Genomic DNA, 15421 nt, shown 5'->3' with positions numbered 1-15421 from the left:
AAACTATTTTTTAGAATTGTTTTTTAAAACAGTTACGAAAGTTACTAACTAGACTCTTATATTTTCTTAGTCGTAAATTCTCATTTATGTATTTTTCTAAACTTGAGCTCGTCTTAAATGTGAATTGGGGTATAGTCGGCCCCTTTGAATCGATTTTTATGCGGATTTGTGAAAAAGACAAAAAAAAAGAAGAAAATTTGACTTATCCAAACACTAAACAATTACAAAATAGTTTCTGTAGCGTGTACAGTAGTATAAACACCATGGGAGCCCTCCGAATATGCCATTGATTATGAAGAGTAGATGAATGGGGGTTGAGGCGCCTGTATTCTCGTGCCCTGATGCCAACCCCCTGGAGGGCCACCTATAAATACATCTCCACCCTTCATAAGGATTCATCCCAGCCCTTCCATATCCTTAAATGTTTGTTTGATCTGGAGTTGTTAATTTCCAAGAAGCATGGAACCATTAACAGCAGAAGAAGAGGAAGATGGAAAGCATTATTATTCTACAAATATTCTGGTAACTCTTCTATTATTTCATACAATTTATATCTGCTTATTTTTTCCCATGGCAAACAGGAGTTCTTGCACCGGTAAGATTGAAACCATTTCATGTATCATGTGGGAGAGAAAATCTTAAAATTAGATTCATTGGTAATTGTTTTTTAAAACAATTTTTTATTTTTAAAAGCAAGAAATATGATTTTTTAGATAATTTTTAATTATTTTTCTTTGTTTGTTAAAATTATTTTAAAAATTAATTATATAAATATAGAGAATGGTTAAAAATAAAATAATAAATATATAAATTATTTTTTAAATATATTTAAAAATATAAAAAATAAATAAAAGAAACCTGGTTTTGCAGGAAATGACTATCCAGGTTGATGTGGAACACTCATTTGAGCAAGAAACCAAGAGCCACTTCTGCCTTCCAAGGACGACGGTAGTGAGCTGTTGAAGAGCCTCGACCTCGGACCTTCATGGGGGGGCTGAGCTGTTGTGGAGCCTCAGCCTTGGACCTTTGTGGGGGCTGACCTGTTGAAGAGCCTCAACCTTGGACCTTCATGGAGGGCTAGGAGTGGCATCAGACCTTCACCACTGATTGCCGCAGTAGTGCCGTCCATCACGAGGGTTCATGTAAAAACAAACTGCTAGTACGCACAATGCTGGGAAAAAAGGCCTCGAAAATGGGACTAAGCAAAAAATAAGGTTAAGGCGTGACAATTACTATCCTTGAAGTAGATTTCCCTTCTTCGGGTATTAAACTCGGTGCAAAGGGACTGATGACCTATTTCGATAAAAGGAAAGAAAAAAAAGAATATCTCTATAAATATTCTATGTTAAAAAAAGTTTCGAGATTGTGAACACGTGGTTTAAATGTGAGAAAAAATTTTGAGATTGTGAACTCGTGGTTTAAATACGAGAAAGAACAAGAGACACTTGTATAGCAAGATGGTATGGTGAATGTTTTCTCTAGGCGTGTTTTTTTATTGAAACTTCTACTAAAACAAATATTAGACAGCATTTAAAGCTTTTGGGGTCGGGTGGCTTAATTAACATATATGCATACTGTTTGGCAAAAAATGGTTGGATCCCTCCAGGTACGTACCTTAATGAAGAAAAGTAGCTAAACGGGGGTTGACGCTCTCCTATCGTGCCCCGGGCACTCAACCACCAGGAGCAACCTTTGTCTCAGCAAAATTTGGGTGCCTTACCTCCCTTAGACTTTATAAGGATTCTTCACAAGCCTTGAAAGCTTCACAAATGAAGCCCTTAATAGGTCTTTCGTAGTTGGCAGGGAAGTACCAAAGGGGCCATGACTGTGAACTGATCCGATAACCCCTTTAATTTTCTAATTGTTTCCATGTGGGAATATCTGTTTAGTAATAAATTTGTTGACTTTTATCTTTCATCTGCCACACGTGCTTTCCAAGGACTCAGGCAACGAGCTGATCAGGAGCCTCACTCTCGACCTTCATGGGGAGCTGACTGCTGAGGTTGGCATCCAATTAACTTCACCGCTGCCTCGGTGGGTTTTGCCGCCACTACGTCACGTCAACCAAAACTGAGCGCAACTCCAACACTTAGTTGGCGCTCATATATTCTGCACTTTTGTAATAAATATTTGACCCATTAAGTACAGCTGAATGCGATAAGATATTCAATTGATTAACGCTATGCATATCAAAGAATTAAGAATCTTTTAATGTGATATGCCAACTTTAACCTTAAGGTGTTTGTTTGATGTAAAGCTACCTAAAAAGGATGAAGATTTCTTTTGAAGTTTTTTTTGAGAAATGTTAAAATCGTTTTCCAAATTAAAATTTTATTTGATAACTAAAATGGAAAACAATTTTTTCATTTTCAACAAAATGCTTTAAAATATTTTTCATTGAAACACTGATAGCACTAAAAAAATTGAAGATATCTTAAATTTGTTTTCAAAATAAATATCTTACAACTTAGATATTTTATATATGAAAGTGATAAAAAGGTGCAAGTTAAAGGATTAAAAAATAAAGATATCTTACATAAATAAAAGGGAAAGTTTTTAATGCTATATAAGTATTAACCTCTCTTTAATTTTATATACATATTTTAAAGTCATGAAAACTCATTTGAATATAAAATGAATAATATCTATATAATTGGATGTAGATTATTATAAATGGTATTAAAATCAATCTTCAAACTCAATGTGGGGATTTGTTTTACATTATGAGAGATATTTGTCTATTTAGTAAAAACACTATATAAGTTTTTCTTATAAATATATTTTAAAATCATAAAGATTCATTTGAATTTAAAATGGATAATATCTATACGATTGGATATGAGTTATTACACAATTATGAATTTTGAATTCATTTTAATTTTATTTTTTACCTATGAGAATTGAATATAGATGAATTTACCAACATCTAAAAGTGATGATGCCAAAAAAAAATCCCTGATTTAACACAACCCATTGCATCTAGTGCCAGTCGTTGTCTAATGTATGGTGCCCGTCTCTTGTTGCTTGTTGGCTCAAAAGTAGAAATAATTAGATTTGACTCCTAGTACTATAACTTTTCCACCTTTGAAAAGGCCCCATGATGTCTCTCCTAAATGCCTAATAAGTTAGAACATCCACATGGTATCCATCCCCTTTGGCCTCAACCCAGTCTCCATTACTAGCTCAGTGGTTTTCTTTTCTTTCTTTTTTCAGGAAATTTTTTTATAAATTTTTGGTACAGGAGAGAACTTTGAGACAGTATCTCCTGAGGACAGTTAGGAAGTGTTGTTAAAAATAGGTTTTATTCTTTGAGACAGAAAATAATTTTGTAACTAAGAAAATACACTGAAATCGTACTCATTGATATTCCCACTTACCAAACAGACAGGAAGTGTATGTACAAAGCGGGGCTTTATCATTGAATATGGGTTAGTTATTCAACGACAATCATGATGAGTAGGAGGGTCCAGGGGCCATCTAGTAATGAAGGAACTGATATGTGACAACATTTCTAGGGTACGAGTTTGTGCGAGGGGTGACTTATTCAGAATCTGGAATGCATGCCCTACACCTTTGTACACAACATGCTCCACCCTCTTACCCGCACTAGCCAAAGCACTGCAAAACTCTAAATTTCTGTCTCTCAATATGTCCATCTCTGAAATGCACACCATGGTGGGTAAGAGCCTCAACTCCAACAATTTAATGGACCCCTTTGACATTGGGTTGCACCATGGATGGTCACGATTTGCACCATATGGTAAGGACAACCTCCAGTATGTATCAGAGGCCGTTAAGCTCAGCACTGAGGGAGATACCATCTGCTTCTCAGAATGAGTGCGTGCCTCTCCGCCGAAGAATGGCTGTATTAGAATTGTCCCCTTGAAAACCAACGGCTTCAAGGCTGTGGCTTCGCTTGCCCTGTTAGAACCTAGCCTTAAAGACAAGTGGTGGGCAATGTTGCCACCGGCACTGTCACCGGCAAGGAAGATGCTGGAGAAGTTGCAAGCCCTAGACCACCATTCACTGGCCCCGGATACAGCTTCTTGTTTCAACCACAGAAAAGCCTTAAACCCATCTTCATAAGCTGCCGGAAGAGGGTTTTCCGGGGCCAATCGATAATTCACGGACATGATCAAGCAACCAGCTTTAGCAGCTAGCCTTGCCAGGAAGTCATGGTAGCAACTCCAAGCGGCTGAGCCAACACAGAACCCACCTCCATGGAAGTAGACGAGCAATGGGAGCTTCCCATGGCACCTAACAGCTGGCACATAAAAACGTGCCCAAATGTTTGTTAACTTGTGAATCACTATGTCTCCACAAGTCACGCCCAGGTCCGAAGGCAACAGGCTTGTCACACATGGAACGATCTGGGGTCTTTCCACGTGTCCATCTTTGTACACTCTGATGAGCCCATGGATTTCCTCAACTACAGCGCCGTGCTGGTGGCTGTCTTTGCCAACTTGTCGGCTCAAACTCGGATCCATGGTGATGGCAGCCATCCTTCTTCTTCTCATAGAGTTGATGAACCAAACTTGGGAGCTGTGGGGGTAATGCCTCCATTGAGCGTGGAGGCTGCCTTCATATAGGAGATGAAATGATAAGGCCAAGGCTGAGTGAGGGTATCAAAGGGAAGAAGGGAACATTCTATCTTTATCTGCCAAGTGGGCAATTGGGAATTCGCCACATGTCTTCACGTGGATTATGTATTGTGGAGGGGCAGGGTTTTGAATCCCATTTTTAATGCTTTTTATAACCCAGTTGTGAATGGGTCTTCTTTAATTTTTTTACTAGGCATCGTTTTTAAAAAAGTAATGTTAAATTATACATATGTTCTACTAAGGGGGGCTATAGTGGGTTGTTGTGGTGGCCTACCCCAAAAAAAATAAGCTCCAAAAAACAAAAACCAAAAAAAAACATGTCACGTTATGATGCATTATTGGTTTGAAAAACGAGTCACACCAAGCTTCTCTTTCCTTAATTCTGTGCTCGGAGTGAGACACTATAATGACGGGGTTCCACCTAAAATTAATGTGGCACAGACCAAACACAATGACGTCGGTTTTGACCATCACTTTGCTTTCTTCTTCAATATTTTATTACCCCCATTTCAATTCACGAGAACAATGAGAGTCTCTATTGTTAAAATATACCCATAAAAAATAAAAATAAAAATAACAAAAAGCCCTATCATTTCACCAACCCCACCTTTTTGTCAATTTCCATCACTATTGTTATCAACACCAACTTCCATCACACTCCATGACAAAATGTACCCTGTTAACCCGCAACTACCATCACCAAATGTAATCGGTGTGCTGTCCACTCCTTGTTACAAGACGAAAACATATATAATAAAAAAATTTGGCAGCAATGTGTATTTATCAGAGTCCGAAACAAATCACGTTGAAGCTCTATGGTCCAATTGTGGTGGCTAATTTGCTTAATAAGTGGGTGGAAGATGGCATATGCAATCATAATATGTCTGAACCACTTCAAGACATAGTGGAGCTGACAATGTTGACAATTAAAGAAACAATACATGTAAGGGAGTCAAAATACAATCGATCCAAGTTTGGGTTGCTTCCACTGACCTCTTTCCGGGCCACTATTAATCCTTTTTTCTGCAAATGTCTAGAGAGGAGCATTCCCGATTTTTGCCCCACTATAGGAACTTGTATGTGGACTTTGACAAGGCTGAGTCGTCCGTCTTGTCTCAGAAAAAACAGCTCATGGTAGCTTTCCAGTAGGGGAACCCTTTATTATTTTCAGGACATCCATGGAACCTGCCCCTAAATGGATGTATCTTTCAGAAGCAAAAAGAAATGTGGATAAAGAGTCATTTGGTCAAACATGCATGCACCTGCTTTCCTGGTTTCTTCCGTTCACATTCACAAAGTGGGTTTTCAGATGTCTGTCTATTTATAAATATTTTTATCCTTTTGGACCTAGCTTTGGTGTAGTTGTTAAATAAGAAATGCAGCTACGTACTTATACATTTAACCCTTTATGCAGAGCCTTAGCCGCAAGCTGATTGGATTTGTGGGGCAAAGAGCTTATAATAATACACAGCTCTCTTTTCTTGATTCAGCCTTTTGTTCCAGCCCATCATAATATCATCAAGAGAAAAAATAAGTGTATTTTAATTTGTAGATCCCTAGCTAATTCTTGAAATGACAAAACGTCTTCTCATGAGTAATGGATTCCCCATAAAGACAGACTAGACTGGTAGAAAATTAATAAATGAAGGGCGTTTCAGTTGGCTCATCTGCCTAGGCCAATGTTGCATCAAAAGAGGTGATCTGGGTCCTGGTAGAGGAGGGGCATGAGTAGAAATCATAGATGTGAAGAAAAAAAAACGACCCCGGGTTCCAAGTAGTGTGCAAGCTGTTTTAAAATAATATCCTTGCTAAGTCAAAACCCGAATAATTCTCTATTGGGTGGTGGGTCGATGTCATTTTTTCCTGTTTCGTATAGTATGACATTGGGAGAGATTACAAGAATATCGACATATATAGTGACTTGAAGATGGAATTCAAACCCAATCTCAAAAGATGTTACCAGTTTAACCAAGTTGCACCTTCCAAAATCCAATTACCCATCTTTGATGAAAAAAAAGTATCGAGTTCTTCTCATCGATGAGAGAGACGTGACCTGTAAAACTAGAAAATGTTGCTACCTTATAGGGCCACGTAGGAGTGATGGAAAAAAGTTTGACCTAAAACCCAAAATGGATAATGCTTCGAATCTGTAGATACTGTCATGTCATCTGCCGAAAGAAAAGTGTAGATATCGTTTAAGAACTAAATCTTACTAGTACACTACATGTGCAAATGGCCATTCGTCTTTATTCTTCGGACATTCCATCCATCTCTCTTCTCTTCTTTCTTTTGACCACCACAAGTAAGATGAAAGAGGGAATGACAATGAGGATGGAAGAATGGAATAACTTCAATTCTCAATTTGAATGTTAACTGAGAAGGCTCGCGTGTATCCTACAGTTATCCCCATCTCTACTCACTACATGAGGGTCTTGGTGTACCCGATTGATGGAGTGGATGGCTGAGGCAAGAATAGTACAATTCCACTATGCTTTACTCTATCTGGTCATGCTGCCTTCAGGCACCACTGGATTCACATCAACTCCTCCTCGCCTCTGTCTTTCCATGTTTCCATGCCATCCTATTCCATTCAGAAGTAGAAAAGAAAGACTCGAGTTAGATCGCATACACAGAAATTAAGGGAGCAAAAGATGAGTTGGGAGAAGGGAGACAGAGAAAGACCTATGGACAAGTCAAAACCACGGTTCTGTAGCTCTCTATACTCTTGACACAAAGCACATCCCTCGCACCAGCAATGGACGCAGCAATCAACACAAGGACTCTCCTCCAACAAATACTGTCCCCTCAATTTGGATCGATAAAAGCACGAGTACAAGCACGAGCAACCAGTCAAACACAATATCAGTGTGTAAAGCGCCCCACTCACTCCACATGCTGCACATCCACATCCCATTTTCAAAATGTTAAGTCCCTCCTCAACACAACAAATTACTGAAAACAATCAATCTAAACACTTTTTTTCAGAACTTACAGGTAGATCCCCTGTCGACGATTTCTGCAATTCGTCCAAATGTAACACATGGACACCAAAATGTTAAGCAACCTGCCGCAGAATACTCCCCACATTTATACAAGCCAAAAAGTACCAAAAAAAATTATGAAAAATGGCTACGAATTATGTATAACACTAGCAACCTTATTAATGTGGACACGATTAAAATTCATAAACCTAAAGATATCAATGAAGATGATATCAATATGTTATCAGTCATTGTCTTCATTACTGATTGTGAGTAAATAAAATATAGCAAGGAGTCCCATGCAGCAGGAAAACTCAAATTCTGTTCAGATTTGTAGAAGGGATATTCATAATGTAGCATCAAAGATGATTCATTCTAGATATGATATAATACTGTGGAGGGCTATATTTATACATGCAACAACACTAGTGTAGTAATTATTATCAGAAAAAACGTGAACATTTGTAAGAACAAACACTCACAACTTTTACAATCGTTGAAACAATGGCAAAGACCAGTGGACCAAGGCACTGGAGTAGAGCGGAAGCTAACAGCGGGAGGAGGGGCAGGGGTTGGAATTGGCGGATTGTATTGATTTGTGATGTTGGCTGGAAATCCAGTAGTTGGTGCAGTGTATTCATAGGAATCAAAGGGAAAGGGTGGTGGTGGCGGAGGTAGTGGAGGGGCCGATGGCTCCGAAGTTGTCGAATCTTTATGAAAATGACTTGGACCCGAAGCATACATGGCCGGAGACACAGAAAAAAGAGAGATGGAAATGGAGAGAGAATGTGTATATGGCCAAGAAAGAGTCTGATTTTGAACTCAAAAACAGTGCCATGGAACGTGTCTGTTCAATTATAAACGGTCGGACAACCGTTAATCCCGTTTCATGGTTTTTATTCATTTATTTTGGGGTGAGAATTACGTGGAATTTAGTTTTTTTTTTTTCAAATCCGTGTATTGCCAATCAAGGCATGCCACAAGGCCACATCTATGGACTTCAGCAAGCGACATTTGGGCTCGGGGTTCTAATCCTCGGGCACCACTTGGGCTTTCAATAGAGACACGAGTGAGAAAATCGACACATAATATACCTCAATTTTCTGAACACACTGATGCTCTCTCAACCGATCAAATGTAATTTGACCACTTCCTTTGTTGACGGCGACCAATTACGGTTAAATGACTGATGGTATTATCGCTTCATTTTTTTTTATGTGAAAACCCAACATGGCCTTTCTTTATTTGATAAAAATATATTTGAAAGTAAAACCCGCCTAACTATAATATCCAATCTTTGTCGCCTGATGTTAATCATATTCTCCATTTTCCGTAGTTCAATCCCTCTTTTACATCTCATTCAAATGGAAATGAAGAATATGGAATTCAAAGGAAAATGATGATTATGTAAACTAAATCAAATTATTATATTTTTTGATAGGAAGAGGAAGGTATAGTCATGATTCATAGAGGTATTTTCAATGTTTTCACTACAGGATTGATCATTACATCAGAAAAATTATCGAATCATAATTTATTGATTAAACTGATAGTCAAACCGTGATTGAATCAATAACGTCATAAATATATATTTTAATAAATCTATCTAAATTTAAACTCAAATAAAAAATTTAAAAATTAATATAAAATTAAAATAAATTACAAAAAATATAAAATTTAAAGATTTTAAACAAAATGTAGAAAATAGAAATGATTCGATTGATTGATTGGATGAATATTAAAAATATGCAACAATGCAAGAAAAAATAAAATATTAAATATTAAAAATAAAAATTTAAAATGCAACAATGGAACAGTAACTTTGCAACTCCATGTGGGAGAGGACAGTGTCCTCGTCGGTCAACAACGTCGGCTCCGACGTGCTACAAGTTGAAATTAAACAACAGGAGGAACCAACTATTGGAAGTTGGAAGCGTGGGGTAGGGCTGCTGGAGGTTCAAGGTAGAAGGCTAGGGCTGCTGGGGGATAACAAGCTTTATAGTGAGCCAAAACGACACTGTTTCGATGCCAAAAGCATTAAAACAACGTTGTTTTAATGACAAAAAAAAAAAGGGAAAAAAATTTGTTAAACCATTCAATTCAAGGTGAACCGGTCAATTCACTAGTGTCAATCTAAAGCATGGATAGTTCAAAGCACTTAATCGAATCATGATGGTGACCGATCGACGATCAGATCAATTGATTTGATCCGATTTTTTAAACCATGAGTAGTTTTTTAAACTAGATGAAATTAGATATAAGTTATTTATAAAAAAATAAAAAATAAAAAGAGTTTAAGGTATGATTTTTAACAATTGCCCTAATTTCTATTTTTGTTGTCATATTCATTATCTACTACGTAAAAAATTGAAAGAATTTTTGCAGGAAGATAGAACTTGCCAAAATCTATCCAAATAAACTATTTATCACCTTTCCAATCAAAAGTTGTAATTTCTTTGAGTTGTAGGAGCCTAATCCAAGTTGAATAACTAAAACAATTCTTCATTTCAATTAGAAGAAAAGGTTCATCTATTGCAGTAGAAAATTTGTGGGAGAGATTTGAGAGATCTGGCCCAAAACCTTCAAGCAATTTGTTACTATATTTACATTTTTAAAATATTTGTCGATGAGAATAATGAATAAATCCACATACGATTATATGAATGTTTGATAGGTTAGAATTAGCCTTGGTAAAGAGGATTTCTAGAACAAATCAATGTTATTAATCATACTAGTATAATTTATTTTACGTACATTTTAATGGACGCTTAATTTATTTTAGCAATGTCATTAAAAATAATCAATCCAATCAATACATTGATCATTATGGTTTGGATATAAGAGGATATACATATGGATGGTTTTTCCACGTTAGATTTTGTGTATTGTACAATTAAATATTTTTGTATATGGGGTTGATCAAATCTCAATCATAACGAACACATCCATTAAAAAACTTTAAAAAATCTTAATATAAATTAACTTTATTCAAGAAATCAAAAAGTGAAGCAAATACAATATAAATCAAATAAGAACAGAACGGGGAGAGCTAAAAGTATCAATTCAAGCTACCAAACAGGTACTGGATGTTGGGGGCATGCATTCTTCCAGGACATGCCAGCTTAAACAGCAACTCATTCTAGTTGATCGTTTGATTTGTTGGTGGCACCATAGTAGCTAAATCTGGCGGATTTTGACACAATTGGTTCATGTTGCCATGATATCCTGCTCATAAACGACATGCTCACATTATATGGCTGACACTAACATATAAGCGAACAGCCACTGCAGATCAATGTGCTTACTAAAATTAACCAAGGTAGGTGAAATGCAAAAGCTTACCAAGAGCAGGGTTGATCCCCCGATTCTTGAGTTCCCGATATTCTTGGCAAAGTGCACAGGGTTCAAACAAGCAGTGAACCATACAATCTGAGGCTGGGGCCTCCATTAATCCAAACCGCTGCCTCAACTTTCCTCTATAGGGCCATGATAACAGACAAGCAGCGAAAGCATAGATGATGCCACTGGTAGCACAAGCTGCAGTAAGGAAATTTAGGAAATGAAAAGTAACCAAAAATATAATAAGAAGAAAACAAAAAATCTAAGCTTGAGGGTTTGGTGAAATTACTTGTGTGGCCATTGTCCAGAACATCTGCTATTTGCCCAAAAGTAACGCAAGGGAAAATTGCGGTTGTGAGAGCTGCCACACGACAATCAACGCAAAATTAACTCTCATGCACTTCAACACCCATGTAAGAAAGTTGTCTGGGGAATAAGGAAAATTAACGCTATAAGAAGGAAAGTACTACCAATGTTCGGATCGTCCATGCAATCAAAGAGGCCGGTGCTCCAATACCCTGTAGCCGTGTTCTCATTATTAGCTTGCAGAGGAGAGACGTGTTGCAGATTGTTTTGAAATGGCGCTTGAGAGGGAATACCAACTGCATAATTTTGAGTTGTCAACGCTGGATCGCTTTGGTGGAACTGTGGAAGTGAACTAATCCCAGTTTCAGGAGGGTGGTAAGAGTGGTGGGAAGGTGAGCGAGAGGAGGCTTGGGCCGTGGCCTCAGGCTGAGAAGCGTGAGGGAGGTGAGTTTGCTCTTGGATTCTTCCCATTTTCCTCCTCACCTCTCTTCGCTTGTGTGAAATGGTGGAAGACCTGCACTTAATAATATTTAAATAGAATCAATGAATTTCTCGATCAAGAGGTCGTAAGCCTGTGGAGTGCCAACCAATAGACAAAGATATCGGCCAACATATGCGGCTTTACCCAGTCAGCCTTGAGTTGACTTTTGCAAACGACATATTTCGTTTAATTAATGCAAGTATTTTAATTCCAAATCCTAAGTCCTCGTTGCTATAGAACTCCATCCACATGTCAACCAACGAGTTGGTGAAACCATGATTATAACAACTTGTAACTTGTTAGAGTCTGACATTTAGCTCAAAAAGTGAGCTTGATTGGAAGGGGGATCCAGACAGTCAAGTTGCCAGTTGGATGCAATTGGCCTTGTCGAACCCACGAGACCACCAATTCTAGTAATAATTCTAATTGACTCACCGGCGCGATACTGTTAATAAGATCGGCTCACCCTCATTTGACGTCTCTGAGAGCTCAAATGTTTGTGACTATAGGGAAATCTGCAAATAATTCAATGTGAATGAACATGTAAGAGAGAATTGAGAATTGGAATCAGGAGCGAATTACAATTCTTGGAATTCCTTGGGCGGCCTTTTCTAAGTTGGATTCAAAAGACTCAAACAAGGTGTCAACATGATCCTAATTAGGTAGTTTGGTCCAGTTGACAATCAACCTGAATTTAATTTGAATTAAGAAATAATTAATTTTAATTTAATTCAATTTAATCTCCAACCTTAAGATACTCATACTAAACTCAATTTTAGTTTTCTAAATTGGAATTGGTCAATTGGATGATTCATATTCATTCATAATATTTTTTTTTAAAAAAAATTATATACTCATATCAAAATTTAAATAATAAATGAAATAAGAGTTCAAGATAATAATAAAGTAAAAATAAATTTATATTTTTTTAAAAAAAAAATTTATATATATATAATTCATTACATATGGTAATATAATTTATAAATGTTGTAAAAATATATATATTAAATTAGGTTTGGGTTAAGGTCAAGTTATCCAAACCTTATCCTAAACTCAACCCAAATTGATTTCAAATAGAAAGAACTTAAATCGAACTCAACTTAAATATTAAAAATGATTGTACAAATCCAGTTAAAGTTGGGATTGGATTTAGGTTAGATCGGGACAAGTAACATCTCATCTAAATTGCACCCCTAATCTGAATACCGTGCCAATTAGGTCAGATTTTGATAAACTTGTACTACTATTCAGCCAATTGGATGAAATTAAAAAAAAGGTAGTATATATACAAGACCCCCTCTCAGAAGATATGCGCGAGATTTGAGAGTGTTATAACGTCACAAGCCTCTGCTCTTTCCTGACATTTACGTTAAATTATCAGGTATTATATCCTGGCTTGTTAATTTATATTAGCATTCCATTGACCCACTAAAAATGTTCAACATCTACTATATAAACCATTATCTACGTCCCAGCTCATAATTGTGGATAGAATTATGCATTTCTTAAATAACCTCAACTACCATCACTCAGGCAGGAAGTGTCCAAGAAGATGTCCCTGATTGCGTGAAATGATTTGGTTCGGAGATGGTCAGTTCAACATTTGCAAACATATCTAACAAATAAAATAAAAATCACATTTGGTCAATTACATCTGCAAATAATGAACCAGAGTTTCCAGGCAAATCCAGCAACAGAGACACTAATATATCTAAAAGTATGATCTCCACTATATAAGAACCAAAGCCATGGCCTAGAGGGATTCAAAAATCTCCATTTTTTACTCATTATCAACACTAGTATTGGTAGCAGCAATGTATCCAAACAACTCCATTAATGCCCCCACTTCCAAATCGGCTGTGCCAGTGCCAGTGCCAGTGCCAGCGCCGGCTCCAGCTCCAAATCAGGTCCCAGAAGGACAGTGGTCTACAGGCCTCTGGGATTGTTCGGAAGATCCCTCTAACTGTAAATGCCTCATAATTCTTATATATTTTTTAAAGTCCAAATAATTTTCTCTCGATTTTTCCTTTGTTGGGGTGACAACTTAATTTAATCTCTGTTGAAGGTTTCATCACCTGCTTCTGCCCATGCATCACACTGGGGCGGGTCGCGGAGATTATCGATAGAGGGACTCCATGTAAGTAAACCAATATGTTTGTAACCCTTCAGTTGGGCTGTTTTAATCATAAACCTGTTGACCTTGTTGAATGAGCAGCGTGCAGGGTGTCTGGCCTAATCTACTACGCGCTTGGCGCGGTTGGTTGTGGATGGCTCTTTGCTGGTACCTACAGGTCCAAATTGCGGGCAATGTTTTCACTGCCAGAGGCTCCATGTGGGGATTTGCTGGTTCATTGCTGCTGCTGTGTATGTGCTCTTTGTCAAGAGTACAGAGAACTCAAGAACCGAGGTGCTGATCCCTCAATAGGTAAACACCATCAAGCCCCACTTCCTTTGGTTAATTAGCTAGACTGTGATGAGACCAGTTTGAATAGAATGCAAGGATAAAAAATTTGCAGGTTGGCAAGCCAATGTGGAAAAGTGGGATGGGGCTGGAATCAAGGTGCCCCCAATTGCTGCACCAGGCATGGCTCGTTGAGCATCTGCCGAGCCCGTGCTGAGCATAAGTGGAATCAGGATTCAATAAGTGGGGCTCTCACATGTTTGTTTTCTTTGTATCATTTGTCCATGCATGCCTCTCTCTCTCATACGGGGCTTGTACTCATTGTAAATTGTATTTCCATTTTATTTATGAAGACAATGAAATGAAAACAAGCAAAGATATATTAAACATTACCCCTTGATTTGTTGGGATGCATGATCCATCCATAAATTTAGTTTTATGAATATACCTTCTGTTTTATTGCTGTTTAACACACCCAAGTTTTAAGGGGGAAAAAAGGTGGGAGTACAAAGAGATCAGATGGAAGCGGCTCATTGCCATCTCTCTTTGATTTAAAGTAAGGTGAAAATGAAATAAATCTATCAAACAAAACGAAGCTTTGAATGTTAAACAAACCTGTCTGGTTATAACAATAGGTACAATGGTGCAGAGAGTTTTATTCTACATGAGAAGGAAAATAATTCAAAATCAACAAACAAGTGACAAATGGTGGCCCATAAATCCTGATCGTTCAAAGATAAAAGCACAAAAGTCCCATGATTTTTAAATTAGGTAATTCAGACCCCCCCACTTGGCAATCAGTTTGATTCTTCTTTTTGGTGTCTACCATAATATACCGTTTTAAAACTCAAAACAAGGCAATTATGCATGATGTCATGGCAAATGTAGTTGGTATCTTCAGTCAAAAGTATTTATTAATGGAACAATTAATAGATTTGCCATGTACTAACCTACAAAAATGGAGATATTCTTTGTATTCTGCGTCCATTTGTAGGCATTTCAAAAGACCGCATCTTGTGACCTGTCAACATTGACCACAAACAGAGCACCTTATTCAAAGTGACCCCTATATTTGGTGTGAACCAATTTCATCAAAATCCAACCACACGGGAATTTCGATCTACCATGGCCATCAATACATGCACCAGTTTTGTAGCTGAATGTGATTATGATGACGATGTTTTCTACACCGAACTCAGGAAGCAGATTTTGCTTTTGACAGATGATGAAGAATTTCCGGAAACTCAACATCCCAGTTCCGTTAGAGTGAGCAGACAAAGCGCCAAGGTGCTAACTGCTGCGGTAGAAACCA

The 15421-nt window shown here is 37.5% G+C and overlaps 4 protein-coding genes and 1 long non-coding RNA gene across 6 annotated transcripts; 2 read left to right on the top strand and 3 right to left on the bottom strand.

The window, feature by feature from the left end:
• The first annotated feature begins 397 nt into the window (after positions 1-397).
• LOC132253649 (uncharacterized) lies at positions 398-1456 on the top strand. The gene is made up of 2 exons (XR_009465549.1): positions 398-522; positions 871-1456. It is a non-coding gene; the product is annotated as an uncharacterized LOC132253649 (long non-coding RNA).
• Positions 1457-3341: 1885 nt separating this feature from the next.
• LOC100261259 (probable carboxylesterase 6) lies at positions 3342-4636 on the bottom strand. Its single transcript, XM_002278903.4, has one exon. It carries the CDS (start codon positions 4515-4517, stop codon positions 3438-3440), a length of 1080 nt encoding a protein of 359 aa, XP_002278939.1. The 5' UTR covers positions 4518-4636; the 3' UTR covers positions 3342-3437.
• A 2210-nt stretch (positions 4637-6846) lies between these two features.
• Positions 6847-8326, bottom strand: LOC100853244 (protein PLANT CADMIUM RESISTANCE 2). The gene is made up of 4 exons (XM_003631139.4): positions 8065-8326; positions 7594-7665; positions 7284-7496; positions 6847-7182 (listed from the first exon to the last, which is right to left on the bottom strand). The coding sequence occupies exons 1-4, from the start codon at positions 8324-8326 to the stop codon at positions 7100-7102; spliced, it is 630 nt and encodes a 209-aa protein (XP_003631187.1). The 3' UTR covers positions 6847-7099.
• Positions 8327-10595: 2269 nt separating this feature from the next.
• Positions 10596-11735, bottom strand: LOC100853290 (protein PLANT CADMIUM RESISTANCE 7). Its single transcript, XM_003631140.3, has 4 exons — positions 11392-11735; positions 11211-11282; positions 10925-11119; positions 10596-10807 (listed from the first exon to the last, which is right to left on the bottom strand). The coding sequence occupies exons 1-4, from the start codon at positions 11696-11698 to the stop codon at positions 10722-10724; spliced, it is 660 nt and encodes a 219-aa protein (XP_003631188.2). The 5' UTR covers positions 11699-11735; the 3' UTR covers positions 10596-10721.
• A 1294-nt stretch (positions 11736-13029) lies between these two features.
• LOC100244124 (protein PLANT CADMIUM RESISTANCE 9) lies at positions 13030-14501 on the top strand. 2 transcript variants are annotated; one of them, XM_019220889.1, is made up of 5 exons: positions 13030-13089; positions 13242-13673; positions 13774-13845; positions 13924-14133; positions 14225-14501. In XM_019220889.1, exons 2-5 carry the CDS (start codon positions 13523-13525, stop codon positions 14302-14304), a joined length of 513 nt encoding a protein of 170 aa, XP_019076434.1. In that variant the 5' UTR covers positions 13030-13089; positions 13242-13522; the 3' UTR covers positions 14305-14501. The 2 variants fall into 2 exon arrangements, with proteins under 2 accessions (XP_019076434.1, XP_002278907.1); XM_002278871.4 differs by lacking the exon at positions 13030-13089 and having other exon boundaries at positions 13144-13673.
• The last annotated feature ends 920 nt before the right edge of the window (positions 14502-15421 follow it).

Source organism: Vitis vinifera, chromosome 1, assembly GCF_030704535.1.
Source record: "Vitis vinifera cultivar Pinot Noir 40024 chromosome 1, ASM3070453v1".
Taxonomy (NCBI): domain Eukaryota; kingdom Viridiplantae; phylum Streptophyta; class Magnoliopsida; order Vitales; family Vitaceae; genus Vitis; species Vitis vinifera.
This window is presented reverse-complemented; position numbering and strand designations above follow the sequence as displayed.

Bases quoted from the DNA above. Each gene is read 5' to 3' on its own strand.
- LOC100261259 (XM_002278903.4), bottom strand. From the start codon at position 4,517: ATGAGAAGAAGAAGGATGGCTGCCATCACCATGGATCCGAGTTTGAGC.
- LOC100853244 (XM_003631139.4), bottom strand. From the start codon at position 8,326: ATGTATGCTTCGGGTCCAAGTCATTTTCATAAAGATTCGACAACTTCG. The intron at 7,497-7,593 runs GTAAGTTCTGAA...GTGGATGTGCAG, and splicing joins CGTCGACAGGGGATCTACCT to CATGTGGAGTGAGTGGGGCG. The intron at 7,183-7,283 runs GTCTTTCTCTGT...TGAATGGAATAG, and splicing joins TGGTTTTGACTTGTCCATAG to GATGGCATGGAAACATGGAA.
- LOC100853290 (XM_003631140.3), bottom strand. From the start codon at position 11,698: ATGGGAAGAATCCAAGAGCAAACTCACCTCCCTCACGCTTCTCAGCCT. The intron at 11,120-11,210 runs GTAATTTCACCA...TCCTTACTGCAG, and splicing joins TCTGGACAATGGCCACACAA to CTTGTGCTACCAGTGGCATC. The intron at 10,808-10,924 runs GTAAGCTTTTGC...GTTTATGAGCAG, and splicing joins GGGGATCAACCCTGCTCTTG to GATATCATGGCAACATGAAC.
- LOC100244124 (XM_019220889.1), top strand. From the start codon at position 13,523: ATGTATCCAAACAACTCCATTAATGCCCCCACTTCCAAATCGGCTGTG. The intron at 13,674-13,773 runs GTAAATGCCTCA...TCTCTGTTGAAG, and splicing joins TTCGGAAGATCCCTCTAACT to GTTTCATCACCTGCTTCTGC. The intron at 13,846-13,923 runs GTAAGTAAACCA...TTGAATGAGCAG, and splicing joins TATCGATAGAGGGACTCCAT to CGTGCAGGGTGTCTGGCCTA.